At 49.6% G+C, this 15,347-nt stretch overlaps 1 protein-coding gene across 3 annotated transcripts; it reads right to left on the bottom strand.

The window, feature by feature from the left end:
- Positions 1 to 989: 989 nt before the first annotated feature.
- ADAR (adenosine deaminase RNA specific) lies at positions 990 to 13,247 on the bottom strand (the record flags this gene model as incomplete). 3 transcript variants are annotated; one of them, XM_079329361.1, is made up of 16 exons in its annotated part: positions 993 to 1,610; positions 1,912 to 2,039; positions 2,477 to 2,589; positions 3,010 to 3,192; positions 3,622 to 3,755; positions 3,861 to 3,989; positions 5,358 to 5,451; positions 6,034 to 6,205; positions 7,122 to 7,278; positions 7,489 to 7,694; positions 7,883 to 8,024; positions 8,445 to 8,602; positions 8,681 to 8,867; positions 9,867 to 11,110; positions 11,212 to 11,369; positions 12,475 to 12,962. In XM_079329361.1, the coding sequence occupies 14 exons, from the start codon at positions 10,592 to 10,594 to the stop codon at positions 1,370 to 1,372; spliced, it is 2,772 nt and encodes a 923-aa protein (XP_079185487.1). In that variant the 3' UTR covers positions 993 to 1,369. The 3 variants fall into 3 exon arrangements, with proteins under 3 accessions (XP_079185485.1, XP_079185487.1, XP_079185486.1); XM_079329359.1 differs by lacking the exon at positions 12,475 to 12,962 and adding an exon at positions 13,165 to 13,247 and having other exon boundaries at positions 990 to 1,610; positions 9,867 to 11,369; XM_079329360.1 differs by having other exon boundaries at positions 9,867 to 11,369.
- Positions 13,248 to 15,347: the final 2,100 nt, after the last annotated feature.

The raw sequence follows: 15,347 nt of genomic DNA, 5'->3' as shown, positions 1-15,347 counted from the left end.
AATCCCAGCTGCTGCTCCTGGAGCTCCTGCTCTCAGGGGTGCAAGCCTAAATGTTAAGAGCTTTGCTCCTAAAGCAGCCCCAGGCCAGGGGTTTGTCCCAGTTCATCCCACCTCTGCTGTTGGTCCAAGCTCGAGTGCAGGATGGGGGAGGTCATGCTGCACCCAGTGGGGAGTGGAGATCTATGATATTGGGAGGGTGTGGGAAGCACAACAGGAGCTCCCATAGCAGCTGCTCAGGGAGCTGTGCCTGAGGCTGACAGAGGAGCCCCCCAGCCCTGCTCTGGGGGCCAAGGCAGCAGCTCCTACCCCTCACAGCTCTGCATGGCAGTGGATGTCCATGGGCAGCTGCAGGCAGGGGGAACCTGTGAGAGCCAGACTGTGTGGTGACCCTGCCTGGCCCCAGCCTGGCTGCTCCCTGTGGAGAGCCACAGCCAGAGGCAGGGTCTTGGGTCAGGAGACAGAGAGCTCTCATCCCAGGCAAAGGCAGCACTTGCCTTGCACAGGGAAAGGGGCTGCTCCAACAACACCCAATAAACTTGCTGTTGGATGGAAACAGCATTGCTAATTCTCACCTTCCACCAGCATCTCTGGCATGTGGTTCAGCTCAGACACAGACACAGGACAAGGCCTGCAGCCACCAGAGACAAGACACCCCATGCTAGAGCTAGCAGTGAGGGGAGGAGCTGGGAGAGCCCTGCCCCAGCATTTCAGAGGCAAGAGGCTCAATACCAAACTCTACCTGTCTCCCTTCATCTTTTAGCAAATACTAACTCATCCCTGTCCCTCTCCAAATCCCACCATGGGCCCCTCTTCACCTCAGTGGGAATTAACAAACCCATGGCCAACATTACTGAAACTTTCTTTTTTGTTATTACTGCAGAATGTTATGCTGGTCCTTTGGCTGCACCTTGCAGAGGTCAGTTTCATGTCCTAGCTTGGCTTGTCATTTTCCAACAGACACAGAAAACCAGTCAAACAACTTGATTTTTTTTTTTTTTTTTTAATCTCAAATGAGAAAATTTGCCTCAAAACCTTCCAGAGGGATTTGCAGTACATGGTCCAAAGATTTTAACCTCAGAGTCTTGAAAATTCCTCTGTTTTTTCGTGCCTTCTTTAAAAAAAATCAAAAAAGGGGGGGACAAAACTATAAAAAAGCAAGTGGGGACTGAGCCTACCCTTGCTTAAAAAAAGGAGAATCATTTACATGCACATTTTAGAAACGCAGGGTCTGAGTAACAGGGACAAACAAGGCAGCTGGACCTATGAGGAAACTGCTGCACAGTCCTGATTCCACTCCAAAAAACGTGGTGAAATAAGGATGAGCACAGGCCTGTGCACATTCACCCCCCACTCCTTGCAGAGCTCTTCCTTAGGCATCAAGGACAGAGAAACTTTCTTCCTCCTGGGGTTTGCGGATCCAGCTGCCATAGCCCAGCTCTTCCAGGGTGCTGAAGAAGCTCTGCTTGGCTGCCTGGTATGCTGTGGCTGCCTCCTTGGCATCTGAGTACACTGAGAACCCCAGCAGGTCCCTACGGTTGTTCTTTGCACAGAGCTGCTGGAACAGGGTGAACATTTTCCTCTTGGACACGCGGGACACCTCCAGCTTCAGACTGAGGAGGAAGACAATGGCAGCAGTGAGGGACAGAGACTGAAAAGAGCCAAGAGGAGCAGGGGGCTCAGGTAAAATCCCATGCTGGAGGAGCTCTGGGCTTGGCAGGGCTCTATGGTAGAGTGCAGGCTGGGCAGCACTTTGTTTTCATCCAGGAGAGCTTGTTTATGTCTGTTTGTAATTTCTCCATCCAACCCTCCCCATGCATAGGGTGCTGTAACAGAGCAGAGTGTACTCCCCACCACAGAGCTGCCCCCCTTCCCCAGACAGGAAAAGGCAGTGTCAGGAAAGGCTCTTCTTACCCATCTACTTTCCCTTTGGTGCCATCCAAGACTTCAACTTCGCTTTCATCAGCAAGACACCAATTCACTGAGGACTCCTTTGTCTTGCCCGTCTGCCTTGCAGAGTCATACACGCTGACTCGCCCAACCTGCACAAGAGGGTTCCTTAACCTGCTTCTGCTGTGTCAGCCTTCTGCCCCTTTCATCCCTCAGAGTTTTAGCTCATCCCAAACCTTCCACAGCTGCAAGGATAAGGTTCTTACTGAACTGAAGGCTAGAGAGGCAATTTTAGTGTCCTTTTTTTCCAGATTAAGACATTGCCAGTAACCCCCAAACTGTGGAGTGACACAGAGAGGTCAGGCTCTTGGGGCTGTCCTGTGTAGGGCCAGGAGTTAGACCTGATGAGACATTGTGGGTCCTTCCCAACTCAGGATATCCCTTGATTGTATGTTTCTTTGTTTCTGGTCACTAATTTTTGCCCCTGGTTGAAGGGCTGGCCCTCCCTGCAGAGCACCTCAGGGACTCCCAAACCCACACACAAAGGAATGGGGGACAGAAAGATGAAGAGGTGCAATGGCTGCAGTACCTCAGGATGGTTAATGTGATAAGGAGCCTGGAGCTTTTCCTTCAGTGTGCTCCCATCCCTCTCCATGCGGCAGCAGATGGCACGTGTCAAGTGACCCTGACTGTACAAGTAACCTGTGGAGACAGAAACAAAGGTGTTAGGAAACAGGATTGGCCAAACCCCAGGAACTGCAGCACTGCTCACAGACTCCCCAAAACCCCACAGCATGTGGATCAGCACAGCCACATGTATCCTATAAGACAAGGTCTTATAAGGTCTACAGACTGCAGCATTTCTCACTGAAGACACAAAGTTTGTCTCACTCTCCTAGATCACATGTGCCTCCTAAAAATCCAGAATTTGGAGAGACACCGACTCTACCCACAGCCTAAAATCCACAGACTCCCTTTGTATTTCCAAACAGCTCTGCCAAGAAAGTCATTTCAGTCTGTTACTCCTACACCCTCCATAAACAAACTTTGCCATCACACTGGGGAGTGATCTGAGCTGTCACTGCAGCCTGATTTAACCCTGAGGGACAGAGAGGTTCTCACCCAGTGTGACAGAGTGCAGATAAACTGGCTCTAGGAAGTGTGACAGCAGTGCCCCTTGCAAGCCAAGCACGTTCCAGCGCAGCATTTTGTCACTGCAGGACATGGTTCGTAAGCGCTCCCCGTGCTGGATCCCGTCCCATGTGGGCACAATGTCACTCGACTCCACAGGAATGGTGCCTTCCCCTGCACAAGAGAAGATGAAAGATTTTCTGTACAGAGTCAGATATTCAATAGATCAAAACCCCATCAGCAACTGCACAAGAAATTTCTGGATATCCAGAGGGAACTCAGGAGTCTGAGATCAGGTTCAGGGAATGATTTTCAACATGGCTGAGGCAGAATAAAACTTTGCTTGAAAAGGGGAGACACAGACCTAGATCTCAACTTTGCATCAAACTTCAGCTGCAAACTTCACAAGCATGGCAGTGAAACAAGCAGAGCTGGGAAGGAGAAGGGACTCTCTCTAAAACCTCCCATGTACCTCTTTTGATTCCTGAATGCTTCAAATCCCACAGCAGCACACAGAGAGGGGTAATGAAGCTCTGGAGCACCAGAAAGGCTCAGAGGAGAGGAATGAAGCCACCCCACCATGCAGAAAGTGATTGCACTCACCATTCTCCACCTTGGTCCTCAGCTTGCCTTGCTTGGGGTTCTCAAAGAGAGGCTGGTGTTGGGGCTGCCCCACCTCGTTTGCCTGATCACTGCAGGATTTATCAAAGAGTGCTCCATCTCCACATGGTGCTGTGCTGGAAAACAAACCCTCCCTGGTTAGCACTGACTGTAGAGGAAACAGTCAGGGCCAAGGGAGTGACAGTGTTGCTGATGCCAAGCATTGAAACCTCCCCACAAACCTGATGTAGAGGTGAAAGGTAACACTGCTCTTTATTCTGAGTTTCTTTCCTCCTGCTTGCTCAAAAATGCTCTCTTCTGCAGAGGAAGGATTGGACGGGTCATACTTCATGAGCTCACTGTAAAGAAACCTGAAAATAACACCATCCTGTCAAAAGGCTGCCCTGCTTCTCAGACAAGGAATGCTTCAATTGACAGATAGGGTCCCACATCACCCCCTCCTGCCACATGGAAGAGCAGAGACCAGGAGCTGTGGCTGAGGATGCTGGGAAGGAAATGAACAATGCTTAATGCACAGAACAGGCAAAGAATCCAGCAGATTTCCTGCCATGCAGAGGACAAGCAGTAGAAAAGCAGCATCCTGGCCAGGAAGCAGTGGCAGGAGAAAAGAAGAGGCCTGGCTGGGTGCTGCTTGCATGCATCTGATCCCAGTCTGAAGAAGACTTCAAGGTTGTTAACCAGCACCTTTAGTCAGCAACCAGTTTGCAATAAAAGCAAACAACCCTGCAGGCAGCTGAATTCAAGTGGTGTTAGAACAAACCCATGATCTGTTTACACTGATGGGATATTTTATTTATGGCTGCTTCTGGCCAGGGAAAACCCTGAAATCTCCAACATCATGTCAAGGACTAAAGAAAAACTGCAGCCTTGCAGACAGTCCTTGAGCAGAGCCTGGGCAGGGACTGATTTTGCAAGGAGAGGCAGAGCTGTGCCAGAGCAGCCACTGCTGTCAAGATTAACAGCTAAAACAGACAGTAAGCAAGATGCAATCCTGATTCATCACTTCCCAGGGACCTGCCCTCAACACTTTCCCTTGCTGAGGAATGCAGAGCACGGTGGCAGCACACAAAGGCTTGAAGAAAGCAGCTGATTTTTTTGTTCATGACCAAAGGACAGATGTTAACCAAGCACTTCAGCTTCATCTCACTTTAGGTTTCAAAAACTATAAAGTGCCTCAGTGAATGTGAGAAAAGAAGAGGAAGAAGGGAGGAGCAGGGGTGAGAGAGGGAGAGAATTGTGCAGTTTAATTGGGAATACCCTTTCCAGCCTCCAAAAAAGGGTTGCTGACTTACCAAAGCAAACATGCACAGCATGTTTTCCTGAATCCTTCTACACCCAGACACAGAAAGGCCAAGAGACCAAGCCTGCAGTGGCTTGGTGTGGCAGGAGCTGTGCTCAGGCTGGAGAGCACCCTGCACATCAGCCCAGCAGCTTCAGCAGGAGGCTTAATATCAAGTACATCAGATGTAGCCCTTGGGATCCTGGCAAGTCTCCCATTCAGTACTTATTTGGGCATAATTTAGGCATGGCCCCTTCTTATCAGAAATAACTTCCCTCTATTCAACAAGACATGAGTAAACAGTGTCTGAGAATCACAGCAACTCTCAGCACAGCAAAGAACTAGGGGTGTGTTTCAGCTACACCCTTCCAGAATGGGAGGGCAGCTCCTAGCAGGAGCTAGCCCCCCTCATTTCCTTTTGAGCTTCCCCTTTTCTCACCTCACAAAACCTCTTCGAGAAATGATTTCTGCATGACAGTCATTTACTGTCTCCCCCTTTAAGCTTAGCTCTTCTCCTTTGACACAGCGATTTCCTGTAACAAACAAACAAATAATGGATTAAATAACAGGGCAGGTATCAAAGTCAAGATGGCTTCAGAGAAAGAGGGAGGATGTCTTATTTCTTTTGGGCTGTTGAGCAGCAGCACCAACATGAGAACCCTGCCTATTAAATCACTATCAGAAGCAGTTAAGAAAATAAAGGGACAGCACTTTAGGGACAGACAGACTTAAATTGCCCTGAGTTTTGGGGGACTGTGCCTTGCCGAGGGCTTTTCAGCCCATCACTCCTGGCAGCAAAGCAGGGAGGGAGATAAGCTCTGTGTGGCTGTGAGAAACTGGGGGATCGTGTGCTGTAGCACATAAGGAAGCCATGCTCTGATGCACAGAGTTGGATGCAGCAATGCAAGCAAAGATTAAGAGCAATATAGCTGCAGGCACATTGGCTTTGTCCTCTCTCTCTCTCTAACCAGATCACTTGTGACACCATGTGAGTCTGGGAATGTTTTGTACCCTCTCCGAAGGAGCCTACAGCAACATCCAGCTCTGAGCCGGGGCTGACAAGGAAATCTAACATGGGAAAGAGTTCAGAATGTGCTGGAAGAAGCTGCTCATACCTGTTCCCATGCTGACCACCACTCCCAAGCCCTGATGTGCTCTCCTCATGATGATGGCAGCCAGGATCTTGCGGCCCAGCAGGCTGTGCTGGATGCGGCCGGTCAGGCTGTTGAAGCACTGGTGGCTCAGCATGGCCATCTGATCGTGCAGGGTGCTGCCACTCACAGGGAGCTGGGAGGGGGCACAACAGCACAGGCTCAGCAGGTGTATGGCAACTCCAGTGCCAGCTAACCTCTCCAAGCAGAAGGCAGAACACAGGAAATTTTGAGCTTTGGGCAATGCTCTGTCAAGGGGCAGGTGAAATTGCTTCAGGTATTTCTGGGAAACCTTAATGCAAGGCTTTGAGTTCTGTTTCAGGCACATCAGAGACAGCAGCAAACAACACAGGCTGAGGAATGGCCTCCTGAGAATGCCAGGGAAAACCCCGAGCAAGAAGGAACAAAACCAACCTGCCTATTTCCAGAGACTCAGCCAAGGAAATCTGTTCCTGGCTTTGGAGGAATTCCTCCTCTGGCTGCCTCTGAGCAGAGTGCACATCCATTCCCAGTGCAGACCAACTCACCTCCTCCAGCATTGCTGGCTGACAAATCCTCCCTGATGGCTTTGCTATTTAGAGCCCCAGCTGCAGTGCTCAGTTGTTCTGCCTGGAACGAGGCTTTTCAGAGATTACAACACTCTAAGTGTGATTTAAATCAGCCCAAGTTTGGGACAGCCATCCTGACACAACCAGGGCTTTGCATTTATCTGATGCATGAATGTTTTGAGCTGACACACAATTTTTAATGCAGCACAAAGAAAAAGTCACATAACTAAAAATAAGCATGTTCCTACTCTACCACAGGAACACGTTTCAGTAGCTTGTGGAAGAATTTAGTAGTAACTTAGCCCTAAAGCAGAGGCCCATAGGACAGAAGGGTATGCCTATGCCCTGAGGAAACATCTAACCCACTTCAGGAAAACCATAGCAGGTTCTCTTTGCAGAGAACAAAGGGATCACAGCTGATTTTGAAAGCATTTTTCTTCTGGACTGAAAGGAGGAGGATAGGCAGGACTACAAACACAACCCCAGCTCTGGCAGAAGATTTACCTCAGTCACACTCATCCCTTCCATGCGCTCAGTCTTCTCTGACTCCCCAATCAGGACTCTCAGTGCTGCATCAGCTGCCTCCTGCTTGCCCTGCTTTTTGTTGTGGGCAGTTACAGCAGGGAACCAGCGACCACCAACCTTTGCCTGATAGACAAACCTACAAAGGAACAAGAAATCTGTGGATTTCAGTTTGGTTTTTATACTACCTAAGTGGAGAGAGGAGGGAATCAGAGGGACAAGATTTGGCAGAGGAAGCAACTAGCCCTGCTGCCATCTCAAAAGGCAGCAGCAATTCTGAGCTCTCTGCCCTTTTCCTAAGACAACAGCAGCAGTGCAAAATTTCCTCCTGTCAGATGCTGCTACTTACTTGGGGTCATGGGGAGGTCCTGACTGGTCAATGAGTTTGAACTCTGCAGCAAAGCCATTGGAACGGGCATATTCCAGCAGGCCACTGACAGGATTGACATTAAGATATTTGATGAGCTCCCCAACACCCTTTGTTTTCACCACCTTGGATTCATCTGGAGTGGCAATATTGTGCATGGGCTGGTCACTGTGGGGCTTCTCAACAGGCTAGAGCAGAGTTAGAAAGGAGAAGGCTGTTAAACACTGAGCAGCTGCATTCAGTGCAGGCCAAGAGCAGCAGCAAAGCTCTGCCTCACATGACCTTGTGGGGTGAAATGCAGCAGAACAGGAAATAAAAGGGAGGGAGGGAACACCCAATTCAAAACACTTGGGTATTCTAAAGATGCTCTTTATACCTGTTCAGGCAAGACATGGGGTACAGACTCTCCAGAAAGAATCTTCACAGCAACTTCTGCTGCCATTTGCTTTGCTCCCTTCTTGCTGTTTCCTACCACAGCGGGGAAAATTTGGTCACCCATTTTCACACAGTAGCTGAACCTGACAGGACATTATAGTACATGAAAAGTGTTAACCATAGGTGTCTCAACCTGGTTATTATCCCCATCTCCCACTTTCAGGTAAATCCTTCTGGGTTGTCTCCAATTTATCTGCAATTGAAATCTCCTGTGATGGCCCTACACAGTTCCAGCAGAGCACCTCTAGATAGGGTACAGGACTAAAACCAACTCCTGCTCTGGTAGAAGAAACAGCATCCTTTCTCTGAGAAATGGCATTGCTTTGGGTCTCTTTCTGGAACTAGATGTCTTGGATGAGCCATGCCCAGAATCCTTGGCTAAGAGGAACACTCAGCCTCACCCAGGTCAGTGACAAGTCCAGGAATGTGGGCAGCATGCTGAAGGGGAAGGAAAGTGAAGGGAGTTTCCACCCTCCCTCAAAGCTGACAAGAATATGCCATACCTAGGATCATGAGGTGGGCCATCCTGAGAGAGCAGCTGGAATTCAACTATGTTCCCTGACTTTTGACCATACTCCATCAGCACACTGATAGGGTGCTTGCCAGGAAGCAGGTTGAGGTGAGCTGCTGCAGGTGACAGCTCTGGCTCCAGCTGCAAAGACTACAGCAAGAAGATGGTGGAAATCAGTGTCACACTCAACACCGAGCAGCCTCACAAAGTAAAGAAAACTGGACTCACCAATTCTGCTTCTGAGCTGTCAGAGGGAAATGGCTCTTCACATTTAATTCCACCATGCCTTCCATTCTCCACTTCACTTATCAGGACCTTCATTGCATTAGATGCTGCCTCCTGCTTAGCCAGTTTTTTGCTCCCTGCCTCTGCTGGTGGGAATCGGCGCCCATTAATCACTGCCTGGAACTTAAACCTTGGAAAGAGAAAACCAAAGGGACACATTGAGAAGCAGAAATGTGCTCTTCTCAGAGCAAGCAAGGTTGCTCTTGGAATTCAAAGAAATAGTCAGCTCCCAGCTGGGAGAGTAAATCCAGGCTGCCATGTGCAGAAGACAAAATCACCAAATAAAAAATTCTCCTCCCTCTGGCATTCTGTGGCTATCCAGGGCACCCATCTTAGCCTCACATAAATCTCTTGCCTTTGGCATTTCTGCCTCCCCTATTCCTGTGAACTCTAACAAAAATTGATCTTCCATCCTCCATCCCTGGAAATCTGCTTTAAGGAGAGTGGGTCAAACCAGATCTGGAGAGGGATTATGGCACTGAATCCATTAAAAAAAAAAACAACCAAAAAAACAAAATAAGAAAATCCTGGGACCCCATCTTTAGAAATCAGGCCAATTTTCCCCTCTAGTGGATCTATTGACATATTCCAGTGTGGCACATAGGGAGAGTTTCACAGTAACAGCCATGATTCTGCAAGGGGAAGCAGGACTCCAGAGACTGACTTGACCAACTGCAGTGTCATGTCACATGCTCAGCTCAGACCTGACCTGCTACAACACAGCAATGTCCAGAGTGGGGCCACCTTGTTCAACTTAAGACACCTGATCCCAAACACTTTGTTCTGGGCTCCCTTGACACCATTTCCAGGGTGGGAGCATCTTGAGAGGCAGCTTAGACAGACCAGTTTCCCTTTATATGATCAAACTGAAGGCAAGTAATTGATATGCAACCTAGTGAAGAAATTAATCCCATCTTTGCTGCTCAGAATGGGGAATGCCAAAACTGGGCTACCTAGGGTTAAATTTTAGGCTTGCTTTATTTTTTAAGCTGATGCAAGGAATCAGCTAGACTAATCCTTCAGAAATGAAAGAAATATTAATTGCAGGCCCCTTAATGAGTGGTGAACTTAATTGAAGTCAAATAATTTTATGGAAAAAGAGCTCAGAAAAAGCAGAACATTTTCTTACCGTGGTTCATGAGAGGGGCCATTCTGCTCCAACATGACAAAATCACAGTGTTGGTATGTGTACTGGGAATATTCAGTAAGGCCACTCACTGGGTTCTTCTCCTGACAAGCTATCAGTTTCTCTACAGGTGTACATGGGAAAGCAGCTTCAAAATGGGCAGCATAACTGGGGGAAGACTGAGAATTCATGATGCATTCTGACTTATCAGGCTGCTTGTTGATAGCATTCAGATTATCTGGGATATCGTCTGTGGTCCACTTGCTGTTTTCTGAGTTATCATAATTACTCAAACTGGAGAACTCAGGCTTAATGTCCTCAGATGCATCTGCTTCTGTGTCACCAACACTGCCTTGACCAGCTTGACCCAAAGGCTGCTGCTCATTTTCCACACTTTCTTTCTTCACTGCTGGCAAAGCTGTAGTCATCTCTGGGGCACATGGAGGGACAAAGGAAGAGGGAAGACCTGCCTCAGGAGGTGTGGGATCTGCCATCTGCATTACTGTGCTGGCCTTCAGCCTCATCTGCATCCTCTCCCGTTTCCTGTTTGTCAGGGACCATCGTGGAGGAGTTGCATTCTGCTTGTGGACATCTCCCAGCTTTTCCAGAGCACTAAGGAATGCATTAACATCCTTGGCTCTGGAAAGCCCAATGTTTTTGGCAAGATTGAATGCTGTTGTTTCCACCACACTGAACAAGTAGTTGCAGATTTTCTCCTTTGTCTCAGCCATGTCTGTGTCTCCCGAGCCAAGTGTGCTCTGCTCTCCTCCTCTGCCCTCACAAGCTGGATCCGTGCAACTGGCACTGTGTTCAGCAGGGTTTCCTTCTCTCCCCGAGCTAGGGCTGGCAATTCTCCACAGTGGCCGTGTCTCTCCCCCTTTGTGCAACTTCCCTTCTCTTAAGAGTTTATACAAAACCCGGTTGACCTCTTTCTTCTGAGTTTTAAGTTTACGTGCCAGATCAATAGCCGTGCAAGTCCTCTCCTCCCCAAGCTGCCTGAGAACAGTCAGAATCTCTTGCTCATAGTCTTGCCCAGCAAGAGACAGCTGTTGGAAATCCAGCCTCACGGAGTCAGAATCTCTCCTGGAGCTGTCCTGGCGATGGTACTGCGGAGGGCAGTAGCGAGGCACAGTCCCGTGCTGGCTGGAGAAGCTACGCCCTGCAGACCTGCCGGGGCTGGGCTGCAATCTGCCTGCAGGAGCCGGTGTCCCGCCTCTGCCGCGCGGCTCCGGGTGTGATCCCCGCCCCTGCAACACACACACTTCAGCCTCCTGCTCCTTTAGGAAGCGCTGGTGTAAAAAGGTTTCCTGATTAGTTTCTTGTGGGGTACGAGGGTGGTTAAAAGGACCTCGGTTAGTGCTGGGGCAGTTCTGTCTGGACTGGGTAAGACACGAGCCTCTGCCTCGGCCAGTGCCTCTGATCATAGCGCACTGCGGGGACACTCGGGGGAACCAGGCTGCTGAGGAGCCAGGAGAGGAGCTGCCACTCACTCCACACTCTCCCGCCCTGAGGAGAAAAAACACAACAGCTCAGAAGGTCTTTACACAACCACAGGATTCCAGACATGCAGTTTAAACAGCTTCCCAGTATTTCAAATACCTTCTGCCTTGTCGATTTTTTTTTACTACTTTTCTAGGAGTCTAAATTAGTCCTGTAAACACAAACGGCAAACTATGGTTGCCAGCAGAGAAGCAGCAGCCCCAAATTGCAGGTAAACTCAATCACAAGAAGCAATTTTGACATAAACAGCCCTCTGCTCCTGGTAGCAGCACAGGGCTGGTGGCCTGTTCAGGATGCACTCCTAAAACACAGCAAGTTGCACTCCCCTGCCCGAGGGAGTGAAGAATCTCAGACCTACTTTGCAACCTGAGAAATGGGGGCATGAGGATATAAAGGAGTGCAAGGAGGTGAGCTGGAGCAGCTTGCATGGTCACACAGAACCAGGCTTGCAATTATTTTCAGATTCATGGCTAAAACAGTCTGAAACCCCAAGTGTCTTCTCCTCCCTGGACTCTATGTGACCTGTAGAGGTAAAACATCACATGACAGGGGAATGAAAGTGATAACGTGCAGAGAAATTGGACAGGTGTGCAGCTGGCAAGAGTATGACGAGTTTTTTCAATTACAGCCCAAATTTCACTCTATCACACAAAGTCGTGCTGCCCTCTTGGGGTACAGGGGTAAGACTAAACTATTAACATGCTGTTCTAAAGTAAGGAATTCAGCCCAGCATTTTCTAATTTTCTGATAACATTTGCTGCGAAACTGAGAGGATAAAGACATGGAACATGATACACACGGCCGGGTCCCCGTTCTGCCTGCTCCTCCGTGACCTCCTTAAGACACCTATCGTCACATCGTTTTTCCGATGCAAGTCTCATCTTTATAAAGCTCCCCATCGCCACCAAACACCCCAAGGTCAACTTAAATTTCACTTCCATTAAACAACTGCACTCGGCTGCCATCACCAGGATTTATTTTTACAATAAACACGGATAAGCTGAGTACAGTCCGCTCTGAGGGAGTCCCGCTGCCCTGCTCAGTGACCCCGTTTTACAACAGCTCCGTGAGCCAGAAACAGGAAGAGGGGGTTCGCAAAAAACGCTCTTACCTCAGTCTCATCCGCACGCCAAATTATTTTATGAGAATAAAATAAAAAGAAAGGCGGACCCGCGGGACGCGTCCCGGCGGAGCGGTACCGGGGAACGGCCAAGATGGCAGCGAGCTCCCTTTCGGTTTCGCTTCCTGCAGCGGCCGCTCCGCCCCGCCCAGGCGGCTCGCAGCGGGGCCGGCCGGGTTCCGGGCTGTGCCACACTGGCTTTGGCAGCGACCATCAGGTTCCTGAGCAGCGAACCCAGCAGGGCAGCGCCTTCCCCCGGCCCCCGTGCTGCTGCGACCCCGCCACTCACGGGTTACCAGCGGCTCGGCACAAGAGGAGCTGCGGCTCTCCCGGCTCAGGGAGCGGCTGAAGGGAACACCTGCCACCCTCAGCTACACCCCCAAAGCAGACCCAGAGCCCCCTGCCACCCGCACCAACGCCAAACCACACCCCGGGCCGCGCACCCACGGCGGGAGCGACAACACGAGGGGTTCGCCCGGCGGGCTGCGAGCACCGAAAACCGACAGTCGAGGCTTTTATTCTAGGCAACCCGGCCCCGATAGGAACCTTGGGGAAGCCAGCACACGGTCACGCCGCATTCCGGAGACCCGCGGGGTTGCCTCCACCGTGTCCCCGCGGGCTCGTAGGGACCCACGCGAGTCCGGTCCCGGCCCGCGGCCGCCCCCTCCCGCGCCCCGTTACCTTGCCGCTGCCGCCGCCGCCGGCGCGCGCTGATGGCGCACGCGAGCCCCGCGCGCCTGCGCACGCGGACGCGCGGCGGCCATCTTTGCTCAGGGCAGAGAGCGGCGGCCATGTTTGGTGAGGGCAGCGCTGGGCTGTGCCGGCGCTGTGGGCCCGGCTTAGCCTGGTTTAGCCCAGTTTAGCCCGGCTCAGCCCGGCTCAACCCGCTGCGGGACAGGCGGCACTCTGCCCGATCCCCCGGCTGAAGGCGGCGGCGCGCACGGGCGCTGCTCTCCGTGCGCCTCAGGTGGCGTTTCCCCTCCGCCTGAACCCGCGCGTGCGCCCTGCTGGTCCCCACACAGCCCTGACCCCTCAGGGCTGGGGCTTCTCCCCAGCTCCGTCCCTGGGTTAGAAACGAGGAACAAAATCTCGATATTTAGCAAAATTTAGATTGGTTTGTTTTATATAGATAGAGCAAGAAGCGCTGGGGGAAGCGTGAGGGGTCAGCGCCCACTCCACGATTCCTCCCAACTTGGTGTGCAGCTCCCTTTTTATAGGATGGTTTTTCTTTGTAGTAATCAATAATTGTTATTGTTTTGTTGGAGTAATTCTGCAAGGTAAGCAATGGTGGGCAAAGAAACTTCCAAACTTCGGTGGGACAGCTGTTGGGACAATTGGTCGTGTAACCATCTGGTCTTGGTAGATAAAAAACAGAAGTGGGAATTCTGATTTTTAGCAGTTAGTTTGGGATTGATTACACAAAGGCAGGAAATCTGATTCTGCAAAAAACCTTTCAGACTGTGGAAAACCCCCTTTTCTCCTTTTTTTTTTTTTTTTTTTTTTTTTTTTTTTTTTTTTTTTTTTACAAGCTGGTATACAATAGTCAATATACAAAATTCATAACGGGGATTTAAACAGAGTGGGTTTAATCATATATTTCCCTTTATCTTGGTCCATTTTATTTTCTTATTTTAAGTATTCTGGTTTATACAAACTCCAAAACTTCTGTGATGAAGACGAATCATTTATCAATTATCACTCATGTGACTTGTGGGATACCCATCTCCTGTGAGCTCTGTTATAAATGAGAAACAAAAGTCTCGATATTCAGCAAAATTCAGATTTTTTTTTTTATATAGACAGAGCAAGCAGTGCTGGGGAGGCAGAGGGGTCACAGCTTATTCCATGCTCCACTAAATTTTGGTTTGCACTCCCTTTTATAACGTAGTTTCCTTGTAGTCATCATTAATTGTTATTTTTTTTTGTTGTCATAATTTTGCCAGGTAAGCAGTGATGGTCTGTGGGATCGCTGGATAAGGTGAGTCTCTAGACAATTTGTCCAGTCCCATAGATAACATCTGTTCTTGGTAGATAAGGAATGGCAGAAGTCAGGAAATCTGGTTTTAGGGATAGGCTGCAATTGATCACACAAAGGCAGCAAACCTTGTTTTGCAAGCTGCCAGTAGATACAACTTTTTTAGAAACATAATATTCATAACAGGAGGACTGCAGCAAATCATATCCTACCTTGTCCGAGGTTCTTGCCAGGCAAGTGGAGACATTCCCCTTCCTAATCCCAAACCAGGCACAGCCCCTGCTGCTGCTGGATCCTCCCTTTCTCGGGCAAACACCACCCGGATCGTGTGAGTTACAAAACTGCCGACAGAGAACAAAGAGTTGCTGTCTGCTTCTCCACCGTGCGAGTCAATAGCTGTCTGTCATTGTCCTGGCTTAGGGCAAATTTGGGAGGAAACCTCTGAACTGGGTCCCTCCAGGAAACAGATTCAAGCAGTCCCTTCTCCAACTAGTTTGGGAAAATATTTCCTTGGAGAGAAGTGGAAAAAAAAAAAAAAAAAAGTTTATTTAACAGGTAAAGCATAAAGCACTTCCCAGCACAAAAAGGAACAATATTACACAGCAGAACCTCTCACTGCTCTGAAGAGATGAGAAATTCAGAAGAATCCCTTTTGTGGGTCACAGCCCAGCTCATTCAGGCTGTTCTCAGTCCCTCTGGTGCTGGGAAATGTCACAGCCCAGGCCAGACCTGCTGGGTCACAGGTGTGAGCTCCTGGTGCTCCTCTGGGTTTTCAGTCCAGATAAGGTTCAAACAATTCCAAGAAAAAAGAAAAAAAAAACACAGTCCAGGGAGCTTCTCTGCCTTAGCTAGCCAGAAACTAACCAAGAGCAAAGGAGAGCTCTGTCCT

The sequence above is a fragment of the Erithacus rubecula genome, assembly GCF_903797595.1.
Source record: "Erithacus rubecula genome assembly, chromosome: 33".
In the NCBI taxonomy this organism is placed as follows: Eukaryota; Metazoa; Chordata; class Aves; order Passeriformes; family Muscicapidae; genus Erithacus; species Erithacus rubecula.
The sequence above is the reverse complement of the archived record's forward strand: the minus strand, read 5'-3'. Positions and strand labels throughout refer to the sequence as shown.